The sequence below is a fragment of the Siphateles boraxobius genome, unplaced genomic scaffold (genome assembly GCF_051911475.1).
Source record: "Siphateles boraxobius isolate OS27281-9 unplaced genomic scaffold, OSU_SipBor_1 18, whole genome shotgun sequence".
Lineage (NCBI taxonomy): Eukaryota > Metazoa > Chordata > Actinopteri > Cypriniformes > Leuciscidae > Siphateles > Siphateles boraxobius.
The window spans coordinates 1378260-1399471 of NW_027508788.1; the positions used below are offsets into that span (position 1 = coordinate 1378260).

Below are 21212 nucleotides of genomic sequence, written 5' to 3' on the forward strand. Positions count from 1 at the left end.
TAGATAGATAGATAGATAGATAGATAGATAGATAGATAGATTGCGAGCAATTGCGAGCATTGCCCCATATATTTCCATACATCCATCCCAAACATATTACATTGCTTTAACTCATCAAAATAAGCAATTTTCAACTTTTTTTATGTTATACAAGATTTAAATTGTTTTTTTTTAAAGTCAGTTTAATCTAATTTACGTTGAAATGACTTAAACAACAAAGTTGATTAAACTTAAAAACTTAAGATGCAAGGTCTTCACCATAAACCACACATTCCTTAGAATAGAATTTCGTCGAGGGGGGCTTGTGTTGGGGGGCCCTGCGATAACCACCACACAAAAGCCACCCCCACCCCAACCCCCACCATCCCTCTTCCCATATCCCCCACCCCCCAAAAAACTGTGATGTGATGTTAGTTAATAAACAATGGGGAGTTAATTTTGGAGTAAAGTTTTTGCCGAATATTTTACAACATTGATTAATTTTGTTTCACAATTGTTTTCCCCTAAAGGACACCAAAGGATGTGATTAAACTGCTTCAGGAAGAGTATTTGTGAATCTTATTGGTAATGACTGATTATTAATGTTCCAAGCCAAAGGATAATGTGAAGTTTAATGCAGCATGTTTAATGAAAATATGTGTTTGCGTTAAAGAAGCGATTTCATGCTTTGACCTGTGTTAATGGTTTAGATCAGTGAATATGCCAGCTTATATCCATCAGGGCTATGTTTCGGGTGTCTGTAAAGTGCTGCAGATGTAAGAGTTTCACCACCTTTTTAGGAAATACCGCCACAGGAATGTAGAATGAGCCAATTTCTTCTTTCTAATGGAAATGTCACACCTGATTACCATTTTAAAAGGTCTGTTTTAAACATGTCTGTTTATGTCTGTAGTTAATCGCAAGCACATTTTCCTCCAAACTTCCCCGTCTAATTAGCATAGTGACTATGCCATAGTCACATAATTGCAAATAAATTTAAATAATTAGACTTTTATTTATATGACTCACAGATCTCAAGCAAGATGTTCTTCAGTGAAACCCTGCTGGGCTTAATGGATAATGCTGTTTATAGTCTCTTAGCAGCCTAATCCTTATTGGCCTTACTTTTAGCGTGTACCGTGTTTTGTCTCATATATTTGTAATTAATTGTAAATAGTAATTCCATTACATGCTTTTTGTATTACTTGTTTAATTCATTTTTATTGTTAGATTTAGTTAGTTTTAGTTTTTATTTATTTCCAGTTCATAATTTTAGTGCTTCAACTAATGTGTCCCCCGAATGTGTCTGTGAAGTTGCAGCTCAAAATACCCCATAGACATTTATTAAACCAAATGCCCATTTTTGAGTGGAAGGGAAAACATGCTGTTTTCATGCATGTATCTTTAAATGCAAATAAACTGCTGCTCCCCACCCCACTTTCCAGAAGAGGGCGGAGACTTTATATAGTTCCTGACTTAGATACTCTGCCAAAAACTAAAACATCTGTTTGGTTTTGATTATCATCTCTGTCGCGGTCATACTCACGTGACATTGCAGTTCTTCCTCATCATTAGTTTTTTATTTCCACACTGTAAAAAAAATCCCGTTGTTTTTACGGAAACAAAACGGCAGCTGTGGTTACCAGAACGTTACCATCAAAAATACGGTATCAACGTTATTGGTTTTACAGACTTAACGTAAAATTTACAGTAATAAACCGTATTTCATTATCTGATTTAATGTTAATTTACCAACCTATTGAAGTATCAATATCTGTTTTGTACCATTGTAATACACTGACAACTAACAATCATCACAGCAGTGATGAGAGTCACGTGATAAATCAAAGCTCATCACAAGCAATCTTCCACATAAACTCCACCATCCCGGATACGGGATATAAAATGACGTCATTCATATTGTACATCAAATTTTAAATGTATGTGGAGTAGTTATGAGCTCATATCTGGTACCGTTTGAAAGCTTAGAATGTCTACTTTCTGGAGATATGCATCACTTTGGCATTTGTTTTACACTAAGTAACTTATTTACAATAAATTACCTTGTTTCACCCAACAACAACCGCGTCATAATTTTGTGCGTAGTTGAAAACGCATATTTTTCATATCGCTCAAATATGCCGCACATGTACAAACCATATATCAAATGAAAGTTCTCATTGCCAGTAAAAAGGTTCAATAAGTATTTTTATTGAGGTATAATCACATATATAATACACTTCGAATGAATCATGAGGTATACAATCAACATTTGTAAACATACAAGTAAAATTATTGAATATTTGCCCTGCTACTCGCTCTAGACGGCACAGTTAGCCACAAATGCTACATCATCCTTTACCTTAGGTTATTCTCTACAAAATGAGCCGTTTTTCATTGTTTTCTGGGGTTGTGTGCCCAAGTAATCCCTCGATATGTCTCGTGAGTGCAGACACACCACAAAGCTAATGTTATGATATTCAACAATCCAGGAAAATATGTAAACATTCGATCCGGGTAAAGCATATATTGCCGTAAAGCTTAGACGCTCAGCTTTCCGGCAATGTGTCGCGAGATCAAATAGCCCAACCAGGGGCTGTGATATTGCAGCCTGAACGTGACGAGAGAGGTCATTTGGTGACGTGCGCAAAACGCACAGACGCTTCTCACCAGACACCTGCGCGCACGGATTTGGTTTTTAGCTTCAGAAATGGCATCAGTAAAGGGTAAACAGCCACAGAAGAAGGTTTTTGTCGGCGTGGAGGCTGTTTTAGAAGAAATTGACCGTTTCAGTGACACAGATCCTGAAAGCGACGCGAGCTTTGACTCGGTGCGAGAAGCGGCTTTTGTTGCAGGAGAGGATCCTGATGTGGACAAGTAAGTAAATACTTCTAAGCTTACCAAATACAAACTGAACTGTTATTTGATAGTGTTTCTAGACTTACAACAATGTTTTGTGAAGTTATTATTCGTTTTATGTATTATTGTGGTGGTGCGTGCTTGCAATAACAAAGCGCGTTCTCCAATGAGCAAATGGCTGTGTTAGTGGTCAGTGTTTATCGTAACAAATAAACAATAAACGGACGCGAGTTTTCAGATATTTACAAGTTTATTATTTTGTGTTACAGTGTAAGTTCATCTGATGATGAGTGGATTCCTCAGTCTTCTCAGTCCTCAAGCACACCTGGACACCCAACCCCCACAGCCACACCCCCACCCACACCTAGAAGAGGCAGAGGAAGAGGCAGAGGCAGAGCCAGAGCTGGGACTTCACAAGGAGGGAGTGCTCAGCCATCTTCTTCTAATGAAGAAAGCTGGCACCCTGAAACGGACGCAGATGAGGATCCAGTTTTGTTCAATTTTGCACCAAAACGACCACCAGGACCTCAGCTCATCAGAAATGCTGCCTATTCACCACTTGAACTTTTTCATTTATTCTTTACCACATCTGTTATTGACACAATAATCAGAAACACAAATGCCTATGCTGCAAAGAGGAGTGAGTTGGGTAAGAAATTCACATGGATGCCACTTGTTTTGAAAGAATTTTTGTGCTACATTGGCATTTTGGTCTATATGGGATTGGTAAATGCGAAGACGTTGGTGGATTACTGGTCAACGAAGGACATTTATAGTTTTCCCTTTCCTCGTTTTGCAATGTCCAGATCCCGTTTTCTAACCATTTCATGGAACCTTCATCTCTGTGATCTAAAAGAGGATGAAGATAACATAAGAAAAAAGGGAAGCCCTGGCTATGACAGACTGTTCAAAATAAAACCCCTCTAATGGCAGCATTGTTTCTGCGTGCAAAACATATTTTCAACCACAAAGGCAACTAGCAGTGGATGAACGTATGGTTGCATCAAGGGCAAGAATCGGGCTGAAACAATACATGAAAGCCCACAAAATGGGGCTACAAATTGTTTGTCCTTGCTGACTCATTGTCTGCATACACCTGGAACTTTTTTGTGTACGAGGGCAAATCCGAAAGCACAGGTAAAGGCCTCAGCTATGAATCGGTCATTCAGCTTTTAGATTTCAGTCTGCTTGGACAGGGCTATCATATTTTTATGGATAATTTTTATACAAGCCCAACTCTCCTCCTGGATTTACTGTCCAAACAGACTCTAGCTTGTGGCACCATACGGACTAATCAAATAGGCTTTCCAAAAACCAAAATCAACGACCTCAGCAGGAAGGCCAAAAGAGGAGAAATTCGTTGGCTCAGAAATGGAAAGGTCCTGTTCGTAAAATGGATGGACACTAGAGAAGTAACAATGTGTTCAACTATACACAAAGCTTACTGTAATGACAGCGTAACCCGACGTGTGAAGAGTGCTGATGGTGTCTGGAGAAGAGAGGGCATCCCGATTCCTAAAGCAGTGCTCGAGTACAACAAATACATGGGCGGTGTTGATCTCTCCGATGCACTTATCGGATATTACAATGTTTTGCATAAAACTAAGAAATGGTACAAAACATTTTTTTTCCATTTCATTGACATTGCTGTAGTGAACAGCTTTATTCTGCACAGTGAACAGTCCAAAGCTCAGAATAAGACCCCTCTAACCCTGAAAATGTTCAGAGAAGAACTTGTTTCTGAGCTTGTCAAGGATTCCACAGTGCCAACAACATCAGCTAGCTCAAGTACATCAACCCAAACATGCCTTCCCGAATATTTTGGAAGTGATGGTACTGCTGCGAGAAGAACCTGCGTTATGTGCAAAATGGAGGAAAAGACAATGAAGACTCCGATCTTCTGCCTGAAGTGCAATGTTGCACTGTGCATGACGTCATCTAGGAATTGCTTCAAGCGCTGGCACACTGAGGGACACGGCATGTAAATCTATGTAGTCCAGAAGTTTGGACCCTTTCTTCACTTTTTTTGTGAAATCTTTATTTTTATTTATTGACAAGAAGTGCATTTTATTTATTTTATTTTTAGGTTTTTAGGAAAATATTTTCAGTTTATTTATTTAGCAAAATACTTTTTTATACAATTGTATTTTATTTGACAAGAAGGTCATTGTTTTTTTGTTATTTCGTTAGTTTCAATTTTAGATTATCAAGCAAATGTTTGGACTTTATTTATTTTTCAAAACTCTATTTTATTCAGTTTTTATTTATTTTTTGAATATTGCACTTTATAATACCTCTGCACATTTTCTATTGAAATTTTATTATGCAAAAGATGTTTGATTATTTGAAAATAAAAGGTAAAAACTACTAATGGGTCTCATTGCTTTCTTTGAAACATGATTAGAAGTCCTGGATGGTAATGTGGTTTGCAATGTCTTGATTTTGCACTTTTGACAGGTGGGGAACTTGAGACTTGAATGACAAAAAAAAGCTATTTTACCACCCTTCGGGTGCTTTAGAATAACTCTTCTTTACAATATGATAGAGACATAGTTCTTTTTTCCAGTGTTTGCTGACATATGCTGCATGGTGCTAGAGCACACAGGGCCTGAGATATACACTTACAAAAATGAATGTATAACCTAAAAATCAAAAAGCGCCCTTTTTTGTTTTTGTGTTATTATAGCACAGACAACATATACTATAATATTTACCACTTTCAACAATGTTTTATGTAATGGCAAAGGGTTTTCTGTAAAATGACACTGGGATATTGCATTTATAGCACTGTATATGGGTATGGGGAGACTTTAGATTTGGGTAGGTGGAAATTACAAAAAAAAGGTAATATTCCTTTCTTCAGATATATTTGAATAGATATTGAATAAAACATGATACAGACAAAATTCTTTTTTCATGTATTTGCTGACATCTAGTGGAAACAGCCAAAACTGTCTGCATGCTGCTAGGGCAAACAGGGCCTGAGTATGGGATCAAATTCCCGCCAAATGTATTGCGGCCACGGATCAAAATATAATAAGCGTGAATCAAAAAATAACAAGCATGAATAAAAAACTTTAAACACATTAAAAAATATTTTTCACAAAACTTTAACTTGTGTTCATGCTTTCTTTAAAATTGTTTTCCTTGGTTTTATTACTCTGTACTTTGCGCTCTCTTTCATTTTCTGCTCATAATTTATTTTTTGTACGCTTGTGCTGTTTTTCTCTTCGCTCTTCTTTCCATGTTCTGCGCTTGCTCTTCCAAATGTTGCAGTTCGAGTTTCATGTAAATTAGGGCGGGCTTAAGCGTCACCATTGGTCCACTAGTTCTAGATTGACAGCTCCTCCTCTAGCCAATCAATCGAAGAGGGGAGTTGACGTCACTCCAATGCGACTCACGCTACTGATGCTCTCTCGTAAAGGGGAAGGCAACAGTTTATTTTAAACTTTACAAGGACTTTTAAGCAGTAAAGCTGTCTGAACTCTGGACATATACAAATAATTAAATTCCTCTTTTTTGAGGTAGCCTACATTTTAATGCGCACACTGGTAATTGGTGTTAAACAATACTTGGCTCATGATGTTAATATGCTAAGGCAGCTCTAAGACATCATGCAGTTTTGAAACACTACATTTCTTTGCAAAAATTAAGTTAAAAACGGCCATTTTACCCGTCTGAAGAATTTAGGACTTTGACCTTTCAACGCTACACACAGCACCTATATATATAAATATATATATATTATTTAGTTCCATTACAGACAAGGCATACAGTGCAGAAAGTACAAGACAAATACAAAGGCATTTGTGGTACAGTTCAGAGTATGTAAAACAAAGAACAACAACAACTAAAATTTAAAATAAACCTGTAGCCTTTGTAAAAGGAAAAAAACGCACAGCCTACCTGGTGATCCGTTACAGTTAAATACGCCATCCTGAAATATGTTCTTAATTGTTGTTGTTAAGCGATCATATAGCCTAGGTAGCCTGTTAAATTAATTCTAGACTAGATGTACCATTTGACAAAAGATTAATGAAAGTGATAGTGTACAGGAGATTACAGAAACCAGGTGGATTTGATATGAAGTGATTTATTATAGTTATTGTGTTCATTTACATAGCTACATAATTGCATATTACTTTAGGATTAATGTTTTAAATATAGCTTCAATTTTTAATACAGCAACATGACAATTATTGAAAAGATCAGGGATAGGTAACGTCGTTTCTGGATTGCCGCTGTCCTGCAGAGTTTAGCGTCAACTCCGATAAAAACCTAGCAGTGTTAATTATCCTAAAGATGATGATTAGCTGGTTCAGGTGTGTTTGATTAGGGTTGGAGGAGCTAAACTCTGCACCCAGGAGGACCAACATTGCCCTTCCATGTCATAGATTAAATATGAAAGTAAAACGGCCAGTAGGTGGTGGCAAGTTACTGTCTTTATGAGTGAGTGAGTGAGTGAGTGAGTCATTCATTCAAACTTCTCGTTCAAATCAGGAATTCTTTAATGAAACACTGTTGTGTGGCTCGCAGGAGATCGACGCTCACAGTGCAAGGTTCGGCCAGGGCATTAAAGGTGAATATGATGGATCGTCAGACAGGCACAACTGTCAACTGACGACACAACAGATCGTCGTCGTTAGGGTGACGAATTTAACGATAACGGATCGCCAGGTAGACGTAACAGGTCGAGTTGCAGGCACACATACAGTTTAACGGTGTCCTGCCACGGAAAGATTTTTGCCAGCTGAGCTGATGGCTATCTTCACCTGTAGCTACGAGAGAACATCAGTAGCGCGAGTCGCATTGGAGTGACGTCAACTCCCCTCTTCGTTTGATTGGCTAGAGGAGGAGCTGTCAATCTAGAACTAGTGGACCAATGGTGACGCTTAAGCCCGCCCTAATTTACATGAAACTCGAACTGCAACATTTGGAAGAGCAAGCGCAGAACATGGAAAGAAGAGCGAAGAGAAAAACAGCACAAGCGTACAAAAAAATAAATTATGAGCAGAAAATGAAAGAGAGCGCAAAGTACAGAGTAATAAAACCAAGAAAACATAATTTTAAAGAAAGCATGAACACAAGTTTAAGTTTTGTAAAAAATATTTTTTATTGTGTTTAAAGTTTTTTTTCATGCTTGTTATTTTTTGATTCACGCTTATTATATTTTGATCCGTGGCCGCAATACATTTGGCGGGAATTTGGTCCCATACCTGAGTTATCCACTTTCAAAAATGAATTTCTATAAAAAAAATCAAAAAGCGCCTCTTTTTTTAGGAGGGTTATTACTGTTCAGACAACATATATTTATTTATTTTTAATTTTTAGCAGTGTTTTATGCAACTTCAAAGGGTTTCCTGTAAAATGACACCAAAACTGTGCATTTAGGCCAAAGTATGTGGGAATGGGAAGCTTTTTAATTTGGGTAGGCCAAATCCAGGCGGAAATCCCAAAAAGTGGTAAGGATCTTAAGAGGTTTTAATACTATTATATAGAAACTGCACAGTGTCATTCGCACAAACATTAAACACCACCATTGTAACACACATGAAATTTAAAAAATGCAATAAACATTAATTTAACAATATTAAATGTGACATAAAACCCTAATGTACATAACTGATTAGAAAAGAAGAAAACTAAGAAGAAACAGTTATTTCAACAAAAATACATCAAATGTGAAGTGTCACGCAGGGAATTGTGGGAATGTCAACTTATGGTTTTTCACTGAATTATACAATGAGTTGTTCTTTTTCACTTTCAAAAACTGTAAATTTAACGGTTTTACAGTAAAATTACATTAAATGTACCGTTAAATCTTTCACAGTTATTTACCGTATATAGTAAGGAAACTTTCTGTTAACCAATTAACGGTTTGCACTGTAGCATTTTTACAGTCTTTTACCATTAAAATCACGATCCTTTTTTACAGTGCATGCATTTTAAAGCCATATCTGTAAAAACTTGTGATATATGGTTTTCTGAGCGCACACACCCGAAGCACGCGCAATTGTATTAAACTATTATTATATTAAAGTTATTTTCACATCTTATGCGCTTCAACTTTCAAATACACTCAAGGTTGTGTCAAAACACACAAATACTCACATAAATTCAGTCCGTTATGTCTGTGAACGTAAACAGCAAGTAAAGAAATCGCATGTGTTATACCTACTGATATATGCTGTTAATATGAATCAAACAACAAAAGAAAAAAAGAAAATCTCTCACTGCCCTTGACTGAATAACTTTATAGCTTTAATAAAAAATATATTTCTTACTTGAATGCCACTGTTAAATGCTCTGTTGAGGAGATAAACATGGTGGATTGTGTACTGCTCACACAGGGCGGGGTCTATGCTAATAGTGAAGTGTGAAGTGAAGTGAAGTGACACGTGATGGCCAAGTATGGTAACCTATGGTAACCCATACTTGGAATTTGACCTCTGCATTTAACCCATCCAAGTAAGTGCACACACATTAGGAGCAGAGTAGTGAGTAGTGAACACACACACACTGCAAACGTGGATACACACACCCGGAGCAGCGGGCAGCCTTGAGTGGCGCCCGGGGAGCGATTGGGGGTTAGTTGCCTTGCTCAAGGACACTTCAGTCATATTCCTGCCGGTTCTGGAATCGAACCAGCAACCTTTGGGTCACCAGTCCAACTCTGTTACCATTAGGCCATGACTGCCCCTAATAGGGCAGAGTCCGTCAGCAGTCGTGGGCGGGGCCTAAGCATATGGGACATCACAAATGCTAGAATGTTCAAATGGCTTGTTCTGAGACTGCTTTTAAAAGAAAAAAAAGAGTGGATGGATTTTTACCATTATAGGGTGGTAGGTGTATAGCTACACAGTGCCAACAAACAATTAATTCAAATGTAAAAGTGAACTAGCATAATAGGCCCCTTTAAACTTATTTCAGTTTATTGCCAACTTGGCATCATTTCTATATTTGTTTAGTTTCAGTTTTAATGATATATAATAAATAGCCTACTGCAATATTCCGTAGAAAAGTAGACTGTTTTAGGGCTTCCTAGTATTGTAACATATCCAGTGAGGTGTCCTCCAACATCAGGCATTACTGCACGCCTGCAGCGTTGCGCCCCAGAGCATGAGCTCTTCCCACCTCGCCGCTTCCTTTATACGCATGCGCGTTGTCGCTTATTGTGTTTGCAAAGATGGCGTTGAGTAAAACATTTGGACAAAAACCAATAAAATTTCAACTCGAGCAAGATGAGGATTTTTACATGATAGGTTCAGAGGTAGGTTCTCTGCCTCACATAGTATTGTGCGTATTTTTTACACCTGATATCCATTCCTGTAGCCATCGTATTAACACTAAAACATCTTTGACTTGTCTTTGTTGGTTGTTGCCAATTGAAGATGCTGACATCTGCATATCGACGTAATGAATGAATGATTAAATGATCAATAGAGCTTGCAATCATCCCTGTTCCTCTATAAAGTGAAGCGCTTAACTTACCTATCCGATCTATTAAAGTCAGATTTGAAGTGCGATATTTATATTTGTGCCAGACAAGTAACGTTAATATAGCAGTTTTTCATTTAAATAATATGGTAAACATGTTAAAGCGAGTTCACACAGACATTAATTCTGTGATTATTTACCCTGTTGTTCCAAACCTTTATGCTTTCCTCCCCATTGGAACACAACAGGAGATGTTAAGAACAATGTTAGGTAGGAACTGACAGCCTCAGTCTCTACTTTCATTGCTTCTGTTTTCACAATGAAAGTGAATGACGACCTGGAGTTTGGAATAACATGAGTGTGAATGATTTTAAAACTTTTTCAACCCAAACATTATAACGTTACTCTGTCACACCATGCACACGGAAACGCATACTAGTATAGCCTACTACTCTTTCTATTTTTAGCACATCTTTCTACGGCAGAGATAGTGAGTAGTGTTTGCGAATACAGCAATGCATTTCTTTTAATAGGTCCCCCAAAGATGAAAATTATTTCATTAATTACTCAACCTCATGTTGTTCCAAACCCCTAAGACTTTCGTTCATATTCGAAACACAAATGAAGATCTTTTTGATGGAATCTGAGTGATTTCTGTCCCTCCATAGCGGGTACGGCACTACCACTTTGAGTTCCTAAAGAGATTGTTAATCTCCATGTGAATAAAGCGGTTTAGTCCAAAATGTTCTGAAGAGACACGATTGCTTTATATGATGAAAAGATTGAATTGAGGCTTTTATTCACATAAACATTTATCAACTCACACATCAGTTGTGGGTAAGCTCAAGCATTGCTTGACGTGCAAGAACTAATGAGGTCATTCTTGTGTTGCGCAGCATGTTTGAGCTTCTGCAAGAGGTTTGTTCTTTTGCGTCAAGCAGGTTTTGTTGAGCTGTATATGTTCGCTGATCAGTGTTTATATGTGAATAAAAGCATAAATTCAATCTGTTATTCATATAGTGATCGAGTCTCTTCAGAAATTTTTGACTAAATCACTCAATTCATATATGGATTAGTTTTATGATCCTTTGTGAACTTTTTGAAGCGTCAAAATGTCATTTGCGTAGCCGTCTATGGAAGGACAGAAAGCTTAGAAAAAATTGTGTTCTGAAGATGAATGAAAGTGTTACAGGTTTGGAACAACATAAGGGTGAGTCATTAATGACAGAATTTTCATCTTTGGGGGAACTAACCCTTTAAGACTAGACACCACATGTGGAAAGTGTAAAAACTAGATATATCACCACTTACTAAGCTGATCAATCTTAAGACAATTTTTCTTTTTGTATTAAGAGTTTTCTGAAATGTTGTTTAAATATGCAAATGAGGCATTATCGAATTAAATGTGCATTAATTGCATTAATGTGCATTCATTTGCATACATTTTCAAAACAGAAATCTGAACATTGGATAAAGACAGGTTCAAAATTCACGTTTCATTTTGTTGACATAATTGAAAGGTTTATACAGAGGTGATTTTGGATATCTCTTTTAATTACTCGATAAAACGAGAAAATACTTTCAACAGCCAGAAAAAATAATTCACTATATCTTTAGGAGTAAAATGTTAGATAAACCAGCAGAATGAAATATGAACTAACTAACCTACTATAATATAGGTTTGGTGTAAGTGCAACTGAAGTGGAGATTTCAGTCTCAGTGCAGGAGATAAAAACAAATTTTAAGAATACAGCCTTTAAAGATATGTATTGTAATTGAAATCTACTGATGCAAAGAGAAGTGTACTAAAATAAACACTTAAATGTATATTTTTGATGTGTTTTTTTTCCACTAGACTGAATCAGTCATGTTATGGGAGCAAAATAGCCCACAATCTCAAAATTGACCAATGAATGAAAAAAGTGTAGTGTCTTCCTTTAAACACATTTAGTATTTACTTTGTCTTTGCTTTTTAGGTTGGCAACTACCTGCGAATGTTCAGAGGCTCTCTGTATAAGCGGTACCCGTCACTATGGAGACGCCTTGCATCCGTGGAGGAGCGGAAGAAGATTGTAGCATCATCACATGGTAAGTGATTCCTTTCCCTTTGAATTCTCTTTTCAAAGTCTTAGGTCTAGAAAGCACCTGTAAGCAGCACCAACCTCATAGTCCCTTAGTCCTGCTTTCTAGACAGCAGTTTGTGCAGTGTTTTTGTTTTAAATCATGGTTACAACTTTAGCCACCAGTGTGACCCTGCTAAAGGCGTCTGAATGTGAGGAGATCTTCGAGGGGAATGATGAGAAGTACAAGGCAGTGTCCATCAGCACAGAGCCGCCAGCATATCTCAGGTGAGAAGTCTGGGGTTCCTCGATTATGTGATGTACAGGTCTAAATGGAGAACAAGAAGTGATAAAAATATAATAAATACAGCACCAATTCAACTCGGGTTGTTTTTATTAATACACATATGGACAATTCCAGTCAGTTTAAAAAAAAAGTATTTTATTGCAGATTTTATCTATGTATTCTATATAAATTATTTATAATTATTTTATTTTTATATATATATATATATATATATATATATATATATATATATATATATAAATAAAAACACATAAAAAATAATTATAAATAATATTATTTATAATTATTTTATTTATATATATATATATATATATATATATATATATATATATATATATATATATATATATATAAATAAAAACACATAAAAAATAATTATAAATAATATGTATGTCCCCAAAAAGATAATTTTCTATTGGAGTTTATATTATTTAACTTTGTATCTGAAATTTAGGGAGCAGAAGGCAAAGAGGAGCAGTCAATGGGTGCCTACCCTACCCAACAGCTCCCATCACCTGGACGCAGTGCCTTGTTCCACCACTATAAACAGAAACCGAATGGGACGTGACAAGAAAAGGACATTTCCATTATGGTAATATGAGTAATGAGAGTTTGACAAGTACACACTCTGTTTTTTGGCTTTTCGTCCACTTCTGTTAGCTTTAAAAAGAAAAAACATTCACTACCATTCATAAGTTTGGGGTCAGTAAGATAAATTATATATTTGCCAACCCCAAACTTATGAACGGTTGTGTATGTATTTACGGTTTTAAGGTTTCGCTTAGCTTTGCTGCTCTTATTTGTGTTTTATGTGTTGTTATGCAGGTCTCTTACTATCTTTTAATCTGGTTGTTCTGTAAAGCAATTTGGTCAGCCTAGTGGCTGTTGTAAAGTGTACTTGAACTTGACCCTGACCTTGTTTAAAAGTTTTGGGGTCTGTAAGATGTTTTTAAAAGAATTCACTTATGGTCAACAAGGCTGCAATTGTTTGATAAAGATACAGTAAAAACAGTAATTTTGCAAATTATTATTACTACTTAAAAGTTAGTATAATAATAATTTAATTATAAATTACTACTACTGTTTTCTAATTGATTATCATTTAAAATGTAAATTTTCCTGTGATGTCAAAGCTGAATTTTTTGCAGCCATTACTTAAGTCTTCATTGTCACATGACACGTCATAAATCATTCTTATCATTGATTGCTGATTTCGTTGTACAAGAAACATTTCTTATCAATGTTGAAAACAGTTGTGCAGCTTCATATTTTTGTGTGAAAACGGTGATGCATTTTTTCTGGATTCTTTTCAAGATTAAAAAGTCTTACTGACCACAAACTTTTGATTGGTAATGTATATGCTTTGCGTGGTTGCGTACTTCGAAATGTTGACAATTTCTTTCCGGGAAAACAAAGCCAAATTGATGCTGTCTGCCTCCGTTTGAAATATTTCAGTCGGAAATATGTCAACATAGGAAAGAAAATGTGCTTTAAACATTTCTTAGGTTCGTCAACCATCATCGGCATGTTACTCAATCTAAATATAATTAAGAAATGTAAAAAAAAATTAAACAATTATTTAAGCAACTGTTGATTGTTGCATGATGTAATCAGGACAATATCGAACCAGAGGATGTTTATGAAAGAACCAAACCACATTTCCGCTACATACTTCCCATGACTTAGTTGTTTTGGGTCAGCAGATGAAGCAATAGTCCAAAACACTGGCTTGTTATTGTGAAAAGGTTCTTTCAGGTTATGTTGTTTATCACTGACAGAATCTTTTCTGATTGTTATGAAAAGCAAATACCCTTGATAGGCTAATTTTCCTTTGGACATGCTGAAGTTGATTCTTCCTCATGTCCTACACGAAAAGATAACCTGATAAAGGTTCAAACGCTCAAAGTCCCAGTTTTAAAGACAAACAGAAATTAGCCTGATGCATTTGTGTTTTAGGTCCTCAATTGACCTACATCATCTTATCCCAATAGGAAGTCCTTTTGGTATATTTAGCTGAATGTAATGGCCCTTGCAATTTTACAACATACCCTTCTGAGGACAGTGGTAAATGTCAATGATTGGCTTTAGATGAGACAATTCAGACTAGAATGCCACCTGCCAGCTGTTGGTTTAAAGCAATGCTCCAAAACAACTTAATTCTGCTGTCTTTACTTACAAGACAAGCATTTTAAATCCCTTTCATACTCTCATATGTAGGTTGTTAAACTTTCAGGCATTTGTTGTGTCAGAAAAGGGCAGGACATGAAGGAAAAATGTGGGCAGTTGAATCAGAGCCCTGGTGTGGAGATGAAGAGCACATGCTGCGCACATGGTGCTAATTAATTATAGAGTGTGTTTATGGGTCCCTACTTTCTTTCGATGCATAGTTTCGATGACCACGACCCGGCAGTCATCCACGAAAATGCATCCCAGACAGAGGTCCTGGTGCCTATCCGCTTGGACATGGAGATTGATGGGCAGAAGCTCAGAGATGCCTTCACCTGGAACATGAACGGTATGGCGACAAAATACACATTATTTTCATGACAGTTACTCATAATTTTCCCCCAAATAGTCATTACAGTTAGGTGCAAAACTCTCATTTCCATTACTTTAATAAAGAGTTAAATCATTAAATTCAGACACAATCTGTCTGTTTGTGTTTTACATGCTGTGACATATACTTACGATTTAAAGTAACTTTTCTAAATATTTTAGTATATTTTCATTTGCAGTATCCTATTGAAAATCAGAAGTCCTCCAGGCATCATTATACTATGCTGAGTTGGTGCTCAAGAAACATTTATTACTTTTAATAATAAAATTGTGCTGCTTCATATTTTTGTGGAAACTGATAATTTTTTTCAGGATTCTTTGATGCTTAAAACATTCAAAAGAACAGCATTTGTTTGAAATAGAAACCCTTTGTTACAGTCTTTACAGCACTTTCATGCTCAATTTAATGCATCCTTGCTGAATAAAAGTATAAAAAAGTATTTTCTTTAGAGTTTTGAATGGTAGTGTATGTTTTTGCTTTTCTTTTGCTGTTGAATGCAAGATGCATTCATGCTAAAGACATTTAAATGCAGAACTGTCTGTTTCTGCGTCTCCAGAGAAACTTATGACTCCAGAGATGTTCGCTGAGATCCTGTGTGATGACCTGGACCTGAATCCTCTCGCCTTCGTCCCTGCCATCGCCTCAGCCATTAGACAGCAGATCGAGTCGTACCCTACCGACAGCATTCTGGATGAGCAGACAGACCAGAGGGTCATCATTAAGGTGTGTTTTACAGTAGTACCCAAAAGCAAATTTTTAATTTTGATAATTTTGGACTATATTAGAATTAGACTGTATAATGGTCTCTTTATGGGAGTGTTTACACAGCAGCAGAATACGTTTTGTCAGTCCTGTATTTGAATCTTTAAAACAGTTACGTTCACACACAGTTAAGTTATTTACCGGAGTTACCGCATTCTATACCCGAAATCACACCTGTAAATTTTCAGGACTCACAACCACATTTTTGGAAAAACCTGTGCTGTGTGAACGGAACCGAACTGGACAACTACTTGTTTTTCACGTCATACAGTGCGAGAGAGCCGCTCTGCAATGCACAAGCGCGTGCCCATTGTGTGTTGCAGGTTTTCAGTTGTGGTTTTGCTTTTGGTAACTTACAGTGATGGAGATATGAGCTGTGTGTCATCTGAAGGTTTTAGATCCAGTCACGGTTCTACTCCCGTCAGTTTTGTGTTCTACGCACGACTCAAATGCTCCGCTCTTCACCCAGATATAAATACTGCTGTCATTTAATGAAGATTGGACTTGTATTGGAAGTCGCCATCTTTGATATTACTTTGGTCACTCTGGTTACTGGTTAGAGAATACGTGCTTGACTTCCATTGCACATTCATACAGACAGTATTCGAGGCGTTACGGTAAGTTGCTGTGTGAATGGGACATTGTGACTCTGTCAGTGAATCCGGTTGTCAATCCCAAAAACGAACAGTGTAAATTTAGTCTATGTTGAAAGCCAATCATAATGCATGTGGTTAATTCTAGGGATGCACCGATATCGTGGCCGATACGATAATTCTTTATATTTAAAAGCCGATAACCGATATGTTGGCCGATAAATCTAAATCCAAATTTGAATATATTTAAGAGCCTACAAAAACAAAAGTCTCACCATTAAATCCATGCCCCAAGCACACAATTATAATGATATTCTCATTATAATTTTATGTAGCCTTAGCCTATATGACAGACTTGCACTTAACTGTATTGATTCCAATCATATTTCAAGCAATTCAAAACCATCATTGGGAAACGGTGCACAAGGATCTCAGCTGAAGGAAATAATCCATTATTTATCAGCTTTAATATATCGGCCAAGTTTTCTTATTGGGCCGATAACGATAATATTAAAAATGAACATATATCGGCCGATATGGTGGCTGATATATCGTGCATCCCAAGTTAATTCCATTGTAACCTTCATTGTGCTTTCAGCTAAACATTCATGTGGGGAACATCTCTCTGGTGGACCAGTTCGAATGGGACATGTCAGAGAAGGAGAACTCACCAGAAACGTTTGCTTTGAAGCTCTGCTCTGAGTTGGGCCTCGGAGGAGAGTTCGTCACCACCATCGCCTACAGCATCCGCGGACAGCTCAGCTGGCACCAGAGGACGTACGCCTTCAGGTGGGCAACACGCATGCACTTCCAATACTGACCATTGGGTTAATGCTCGCCTAAAACATCAGTTTGATTTCTAGTTCAATTTTTATTCTTTTGCTTTCTCATATGGACAAGCAGTGCTTCACAGTGTGTGAAAACTATTGAAAGAAAATTCATGTGCCTTGGGGCTTTTAGTTTCAGGATGATGATGGTCCATTTTTATGCAGTAGGCCATAAATGAAGTAGCTTGATAAACAAACCCCTCTAGAAACACTGTATTCCCCGTAGAGTCATTTTAGGACAGTTTCTTGTTTTCAAAATCACTGCTCGCCATGATTTATATGTGCTGACATGATCCCCAAACCCATTTATGAACCATACAGTGAGTGTAAAGGAAGACTCGCTGTGGTATTCCTCTGCGGCTCACTGTTGAGACATGATTTGTTCTTTAGTATTTATACCGCCTTTTCACTGTCATAAGGCAGAGAATGAATTATTTCCCTAGCCTGTAATATATAATAATAGCCTTGGAATTTACCCAAGAATCAGTAGGTATTTTGTAAACAGACTAAAAACCTATTCACAGTTTTCGCAGAAGAATAAAAAAAGAAACTATGCATGCCTTGACAATGATCCAACTTCTTTGCGTGTAGGTTCAACTAGGTTGATTTTTTTTTTTTTACTTGCCACAAAAACCTATTTACCAGTGAGAAAGATGCTTATCTGGGTTATGTGTCTGGTATGGCATTCTAATCACTTTCAAACCAGGAACTATAAAACTAGCAGCAACAAACAAGTGGAGTGAAAAAAAATGGTTATGGATGAGTACAGAAGTAATAATACGTTAATTAGTGGTAATTTTTTTAATAAACTTATTAAATAAAATAACTAATATACATTTTAAAGAAATTAATTATATTCAGCAAGTATGCAGTAAATTTAAATCGAAATTGAAATTGAAAGTGACAAAGACATTTGTTACACGATTTGTGTCTTAAATTCTTTTGAACTTTCTGTTCATCAAAGAATCCTGAAAGAATATATCAGGTTTCCACAAAAATATTAAGTAGCACAAGTGTTTTCATCATTTATAATAATAATATGAATCAGCATATTAGAATAATTTATGAAGGATCATGTGAAGCTGAAGACGTAATGTAATGATGCTGAATATTCAGCTTTGTCATCAGGAAAAAATTACATTATCATTTTTTTTTATTATTCTTTCACAATATTGCTGTTTTAGTGTATTTTTTATTAAATAAAGGCAGCATTGAACATAAGAGAAGACATTTTTTGGACAGTAGTGTATGTCTCACATGTATGGTGTTCTTGCATGTTATATTTACATTGATATCTGTGTTTGTTTGTGCTCTTCTGTAATGTTTGACCTGTATTCATATCCTGTGTGTCTGTAGAGGTGTATGGGGCCTGGTTCCATTTTAAACAATGATTTACTGTGTTATATAAGGACGTATGAAGTGGAATTTCCATAATGTGGTCATATAGACACAAACACACACAGCGTGTCTTGTTTACGCCACGAAATTGAGACCATCTTTAATGCGGTCTGGGCCTTTACAATCTCGTTTATTTGCCCGACAGCAAGCAGACAACTGTTTAAGCATTGTGACCTCTCTTTATTGTGCCCTGAAGTACTTTTATGTGTTTCTTTTTCCTCCGTTGGTTATAAAGTAACTATATTTTCTCCCTGCGGTACAGCCTACATTGATTTTTGCTTCCATAATGATTCATATTGCTTTTCTCTTGCATGTCACATTGCCACATTATTCGCTTTGTGGTTTAGTTAAAATGTTACTGAGTTTTTGTTTCATTCTTTGTGATTAACTTCATTGCTTTTAGTTTTTGCTTTGCTACAACCTTCTAATTGTTTGCTTCTCCCACTGTCTGTTCCAATAGGTCTGATTTCAGGTCAATATGCTTCAAATTTTCTTGATCTTCTCTCCCTCTTACCCCCCACGTTTCATACCCTGGGAAGCTGAGTACTTTCATCTTTTTTTATGTTTTATATCTTTGCAGGACTTGTCCCTGTATATTGACATTCTAATAATGCCTAATTCAGTTTTCCTCCTAAAAATGACGTAGCATAAACCTAGTGATGCCAGAACAGACTGTTCTGTTTGACGCCCGCATGTGCTGCCACAGCATGGCTTTGATATCTGTATGACGGTTAAAAGTAAATCGTATAATTTATATCAACCGTTTTTCTTAAAAAAAGTTTAATAGGTATTTCTAGATATCACCTTTGTGCCTCAGTGGTCATCAATGATGCATCATTGGTCTTCCATGATGTTTAAGTGATGCTGTCCACTTCTGATCCAATCTGGCTCATTTCCTGTAGTGAGAACCCATTACCAACGGTTGAGATTGCCATTCGGAACACTGGTGACGCCGACCAGTGGTGCCCTCTGCTGGAGACCCTGACAGATGCAGAGATGGAGAAGAAAATCAGAGACCAGGACAGAAACACAAGGTGACAAATTAGACCTTGCCTACTAGACCTTTATATTTATTTTACATTCGTTTTATATATAATGAATTCATATGTATTGCACCTGAATAATATTGCTTTTTTTTTTTTTTTCGCAGGCGTATGCGACGACTTGCCAACACCGCCCCGGCCTGGTAAAGACAAGACGATACTGTTGCTGCCACTCAATAAGCTCAGTCTCTCGAATGGCCTCAGGGTTGCTGGAGGCCTTTGCACGGATCCACACAGCTCTAGATAACATTCCTCCAGCCTTCTGACCTCCTCAACCCAAACAGCATTACACACTTACTTAATACCAGGCCTTTAAACGCTGATCTGGCAACCTCATGGAGGCTTTTCGGGACGTCTCATTAGAATGCCTGTCGTTGCCGTTTATCTGGTCTTCAGTTATAGAGACCTCTGTCTAGTCTGGTTGTAAGAACAGGACATTGTTGAGAAGGTTTTATTGAGTATTGTGTTTTTCGTTAAAGGTGCTAATGCATACTATGAACTTGACTTGCTTTTTTTAAATAAAGACAATGGCAAATTGTATTCTTATAGTTCTCTCTGTGTATATATATATATATATATATATATACATTTATTATTATTATTTATTAAGTACAATGATCTCATTCATTAAAATCTCTAAGTAATTCTAAAAATAATAAAATGATAATTCGAAAATATTTTATTAATTAAATGTCAACATAATTACAGTAATTATTATTTCCAGGAAACATGGACATGAAGAAGATCTTAAATTTATTTTAATTTATATAGAGAATGCTGTTTTTTCTACTCTTCACTAAGATGTTGCTTTGAGTCATACCAATTCCTGGCTTTATAGCTGTGGGACCTATGAATTTGTCTTGGTTTATATTGGTATGCTTCAAAATAAGTTTTTCATTGTCTGTTTCAGCAGTCGTTTATGTTTAAATGTTCTGTCGTACGCTATCTCATTCTGTGCATTAGTTCATCAGCTGGGCCCAGAATCTGTTCTCTTAACCAGATACGTCATGCACAAAGGACCGCTTGCTTCAGTTTCCAAAGCATTCTTTTGAAATTTGAGATGATGTGTCTTTAATGTGTATGGAAACTGGAAGCAGTTCAATCAAAATCCAGAAAGCCCTCATTAGACGATGGCTGTGGTAGATTACGCATTCTTATAACCATGTGCTAATCTATCACAGCACATGCAATTGGTGGTTCTATAAAAAGTAATGGAAATAATAAATACAGTAGAGTTCCAACCCCCTTGACATTTGTTGTGTACTTAAGAATCAATGACATTAAATTTTTGATTAAAGTTTATGAATCCTTTTAAGCAAGCACTAACATACATTGAGTAAACAATAGGTCCATTTCAGACTTTTTACTGTATATTATTTGTTCAATGAAT

At 36.5% G+C, this 21212-nt stretch overlaps 1 protein-coding gene and 1 long non-coding RNA gene across 3 annotated transcripts; both read left to right on the top strand.

The window, feature by feature from the left end:
- Positions 1-2605: 2605 nt before the first annotated feature.
- Positions 2606-5205, top strand: LOC143740680 (uncharacterized). Its single transcript, XR_013204869.1, has 2 exons — positions 2606-2856; positions 3108-5205. It is a non-coding gene; the product is annotated as an uncharacterized LOC143740680 (long non-coding RNA).
- A 4777-nt stretch (positions 5206-9982) lies between these two features.
- On the top strand, positions 9983-20362 carry smarcb1b (SWI/SNF related BAF chromatin remodeling complex subunit B1b). Of its 2 annotated transcripts, XM_077232823.1 has the most exons (9): positions 9984-10108; positions 12252-12363; positions 12515-12623; positions 13097-13234; positions 15030-15157; positions 15756-15922; positions 17153-17343; positions 19682-19813; positions 19930-20362. In XM_077232823.1, exons 1-9 carry the CDS (start codon positions 10025-10027, stop codon positions 19967-19969), a joined length of 1101 nt encoding a protein of 366 aa, XP_077088938.1. In that variant the 5' UTR covers positions 9984-10024; the 3' UTR covers positions 19970-20362. The 2 variants fall into 2 exon arrangements, with proteins under 2 accessions (XP_077088939.1, XP_077088938.1); XM_077232824.1 differs by lacking the exons at positions 19682-19813; positions 19930-20362 and adding an exon at positions 19240-19396 and having other exon boundaries at positions 9983-10108.
- Positions 20363-21212: the final 850 nt, after the last annotated feature.